Source organism: Centruroides sculpturatus, unplaced genomic scaffold, assembly GCF_000671375.1.
Source record: "Centruroides sculpturatus isolate CEXI.00-Female unplaced genomic scaffold, Cexi_2.0 scaffold908, whole genome shotgun sequence".
Lineage (NCBI taxonomy): Eukaryota > Metazoa > Arthropoda > Arachnida > Scorpiones > Buthidae > Centruroides > Centruroides sculpturatus.
The window spans coordinates 285,886-291,081 of NW_019385435.1; the positions used below are offsets into that span (position 1 = coordinate 285,886).

Genomic DNA, 5,196 nt, shown 5'->3' on the forward strand with positions numbered 1-5,196 from the left:
ATAAAGACAAATTAAGAATATATCAAAATAAATTAAAAAAAAAAAAGGCAATGATTTGAAATATATTTTAAGCATATAACAAATACATTTTATTAGCAATTTTTATTCATGATTCAGAATAAAATGATACAACATTGATGTTATGTAATTAAGACTAATATTTAAGGATTAATATTTGTGAAGAATAAAATATTTCAAGTTCAAAATAAGATGTTTTTTTACTTTTCTTTTAAGAATACTTTTCAGTTATAATCATTGAAAAAATTCTGATAAACATAACCAAAATTTATTCTTTCTGGCAATGTCAGTAATGAATTTGATTACAATCAAACTTCACATATTTGACAAAAACACTCAAGTCAATGGCAGTGCTAATCAAATGCATACAATGTTATCCAAGAAATTTCTCAAGCTTTAAAACAGAAAGGAGGAGGAAAGAAATTGAAAATTTGCCTACATCTAAAAATTACCTACGTGTGTCCTTCACCTTTAAGATAAAAAGACATGACTACACAATATCATGATTTAAAAAATTAAGTCTCAGCAGAGAGATCTGAATCTTGAGAACTATACTTGTGATCATTCTCAATTGCTTGATTATTAGCAATTCCACTTTCTTTCTCCTGGTCCTCTGAAAGAAAATTGAGGTCTACTTCTGTAAGATGCTGACCATGAGCACTTCCAGCATGAGCCATGAAAAGATCCTTTAGGAAACTGAGTTCTTTTGTCAACAGTTTTATTTTTGTCTCAAGCATCTCATTCTCTGCTCGCAACTGATTGACTCTTTCTAATGTCTGTTGTGTTTTCATTTTGCTTTTGGTACGACTCTTCTTCACTGCAATGTTGTTCCTCTCTCTCCGCCGTCGATATTCATCACTATTCTTGTCAACCGAATTACTTTTCTTGGATCGACCTCGACCCGATGAACTTTCAGAGATGGCATCACTGGATGAGTCACCAGAAGCACCATCATCAACTGATGCAGATGTAGTGGAAGATTTATTTCTTGGAGCCATATTGATGATGAGCAAATGATATAATTGAAGAATTAAAACATGTTATTTATAGATGAATTTGATATCTGTTGTAAAAAAAATTAATATTAAAATCCAAAAATATGAATATATACATATAAAATTCTGTATTATATTATAATAATAATTCAAAATTATTATTACTAATATACTAGACAAATAATTATTTTTATTACAGATAAATTGATAAATGCTATGTAGGTTTTATGCAACATTTTATTGTGCAATCAAACTATGAATAAGTCCAAGGGTGACCAACAGTTTTTGCCCCCGAGCTGAATTGGAAAGAAAACTTTTTTCATGGGCCGAACCAGAGGCTGCCCTAGGAAGATTTTGAGGTGGTGCAAGATCTCATTGTGGTGTCACCCCATAGAGACTAAATTGTACATAGAGATTAAAGATACATTTTTCACGTTATCATGCTTTATCAACATTCTATGCTGTACTTAAGAGATTTATAATGGAGGGTTAACTCTAAATGCAGTGAGTTGTTAACCTTTTTTTTTTTTTCTTTTAGGCATCAGAATTTTTCATTGAGCTATTNTTTTTTTTTTTTTTTTATTTTTATTTTAGGCGTCAGAATTTTTCATTGAGCTATTAGGACTTGAGTAGCTAATATTGAAAGATTAACTGGGCTGCAAAAATTCAATCGACAGACCGTATGTTGGCCATGTCTGAATAAGTCTATTAAGTTTACTGATAAGAAAAATTAATTATTATTTAATTTTTCAAATTTTATACAGAAAATATTCTATAAATTATAATAAATAATAAAATTTAGAAAGTTGCCAATTGAACATCTAACATAGTCAAATAAATCAACAGTTCTGAGAAAGAAAAAAAAATGTTTATTTTTATCAGCAAAAGAGACTTGTATTATTATTTCCTTTTAAAAATCGTTCAGAAGATTAATACTTATATAAATCATAAAATGTATTGTTGACATTATTCAATGAATAAAAATTTTTGGGTCAATCAACAACAGAAAATGATTTATCCATTCCCTGAATATTGGCAATTGGAATAAAATGTAAACGTTTTTCCATGCCTTATCAATGAATAAATAATAGTGATTGACCATGTTTCAATTCCAAAAGCAATTGCAATCTCTCATTTTAAAATTTATAAATGATACTTTTTAAATGAATTTCAAGGACAACATTAAAGTATTACATTTTAATGATTATTAATTATTTCATCTTAACTGTCTTTTCTTATCCTCTGATTTTTATTAAAAAATATATTAATATGAAATTAATTATATTTCATTATAATTATTATACTATATTTTTATTATTTAGTATTATATTCATTATATATTAATAACAATCAAAATTTTGCTCATGCAAATAGAAAAATATGCTTTTCTAGTATCATCTTTACAACCTATATTCAGTATAAATCACAAACACTCATTTAGAATTTGACTACCTAAAGCAGTTACTTCTTTATCTTTATTCCAGCAGAAATGTTTTCAGTCTATCTTAGGACAACTTTAATTTTCGGTCACAATAAAAGATGGTGCCAAGATTTACAAAATATAAACAATTATTTAGTTACACTAGACAAAAGAAACCTACTAAAATATTTATATGACAATTTGAAAAACAGAATAATACTGTACTTCTAAAACATAATTAAATAAATTTTCTCTATTTTTTGTTTGTTATTTTGTTGAAATTACTATCACCAGTCTTTTAAGAAGAAATCTAATTTCCATAGATAATTTCATTCAATAATTCGACATTTTGAAAGATAAACTCAGAAAAAAAATTCAAAGAATTTTCAGATTTTATTATTAAATAAAAATATATAATTTGATTTCTTCAGTTGTGCACTAACCTTTTATCTGAAATTATTTACTTTAGTTATGAAACTTCAACTATTAATTATATTTTAACATTACATACAAGTAACTTCATTTTTACATTTAGCAAGTTTTGAATTTTTAAAAGCAAACAAATAGAAATATAATGAATGTATGCATAAACTATTCAGATAATTTATATAAAATATAATTTTATATAAATTATATGTAATATTTACTTTCACCAGCAAGCAGGAAACTTACTGCCAGTCATGAAATTTATTATTTAGTAGTAGAAAAAACCCTAAGATAATTTATCTAACATTTCTTTCCCATTAAAATAATTACTTTATTGAAAAAAAAAGAAAATCATAAATAATTAATTTTATAAAGATTATTATTAAATATTTTAATTTAAAGGAAACACTAGTCAATAAAATTGAGTTATCACTCTTTCAGTTTTTTTAAAATCATATTCTCAAACTTAATATTAAAAATAAACACTACAAAAATAAAATTTACTAATACTGACCAATAACTAATGTATTGTTGTTGAGAATTACACTCATGATATAATAATAATCAATTAATAACAACTCAGTATTTCTCATTACTTTGTAATGAAATTTAAAATTAAAATAACTAAATTCCTGAATAAGATTTCATGAAAATTTAAACTTTACAATACTAAGGAATTAATGAGGTTTATAGAATAAGTGTATTCAATTCTGATAGAATAAAATTTCCAAATATTTAGCAAATGGAACTAAAAATATTTTCATATTTAGTTTAATCCTATTTTATTCCTAAATTGTATATTTTACATGTGGGGACAATAGTCAAAGGCACTTTGATCTAAAAATTCTATTTGTGCATCCAAAAGAAATTACTTTAGAACTCTAATCTCTTTAAAGAAAGAGAACAGTCCTCTAAAGGAAAACCAATTAACCATGCACTGTATCTGTAACTCTAAATTATCTTAAATTATTATTTCAGCAACTTAATAGTGTTTTTTTCCCCCAAATGTATCATGATGACTTCTGTATGTTATAACACTCTTTTTTATTCTTTTTAAGTACCTTTAACAAAATGCATTTCAGACTCATATCACCCCTCTTCAGTTGTTACATATTAAACTGTTACTTAAAAAAGACATTACCAGAGCTTAAAAAAAGGAGAATCCAGATGAACAAGCCTCCACACTTGCAAATGAGATGCAGAGAAGCCAATAAAATATTTTATTGCTAACATTCATATAATTTGGGATTCAATCTTTAACAAAAAAAAAAAAAAAAACTATTTATCCTTTTTAATGTCCTTACATTATTTATATTTTCTCTTTTTTATATTTAATTCTATTTTAATTTAAAAAATTTGGAAAAAATTGTTATCATCTACTTAGTTTTTAGATTAAAATTATTAGTTATAGTTTGTTAGTTTTCAGGTTAAAATTATTTTTTCACTAGTTCAGTATACAAACTTAATAACTGTAGTGCATTTTGGATAACCAAACCATGTTTGTTGATTATGCTGCTAAATGTTCTAATAAAACACAAAAAGAAATCAATTATTTTTTTAAAATAATAATGACTTTGATTCACATCAAATAGAGTATAAAACACTTTTAAAATGAACAAGAGTACACTGTATTTGATAATCAAAATTAATTTAGTTATTTAATAATTTTAGATTTTCTAAAATATTAACCAGAATCAATTTAAATCCACAACTGCTGTATATAAGCAAGATGGTATAACTGAATTAGTTATACCATCTATGCTCTGGAATTAATCTAGTTCTAGATAATTTAGAGTTACAGGTATTGGTTAATTGGTTCCATAAGTTAACTACATATATTGAAGTTAATAATCAATGACAAATAAATTAACTTGTGAATTAGGTCTTAAGATGTCATCTAAAATCATTATTTTTACATTACTATTCATTTAGGCAGAGCAAAAACATAAAATGAAAAAATTAAATTAAAAAAAAACATTCCACAAAAATACTGGTAATATAATAATATCCAAAAAAAACCTGAGTTGTTAGATGTGGAAAACTGAATACTTACAGACTTTTCACAGGGTAACACTTTCCATTCCATGCAGGCAAGTATCATGTGCTGTCTTAGTAATAATATAGTGCAGTGTTTCTCAACGGGGGCGATATTGCCCCCATGTGGGCATTTTTCCATGTTGAGGGGGCGATTTGTAACAATTTATATTTTGGGGGGCAAAAAACAATTTTCTGGGTGATATAGTAAAACATTATATTAAGAATAATTAGATATTTTATTTGTTATATTGTACAATAATTAAACAAATAACATTATACTAGTCACTAGTCTATTCAATG

General features: G+C 25.4%; 1 protein-coding gene across 1 annotated transcript; it reads right to left on the minus strand.

Moving 5' to 3' along the window:
- Positions 1-533: 533 nt before the first annotated feature.
- On the minus strand, positions 534-1,016 carry LOC111638961 (CCAAT/enhancer-binding protein beta-like). The gene has a single exon (XM_023384740.1). The coding sequence runs from the start codon at positions 1,014-1,016 to the stop codon at positions 534-536; it is 483 nt and encodes a 160-aa protein (XP_023240508.1).
- Positions 1,017-5,196: the final 4,180 nt, after the last annotated feature.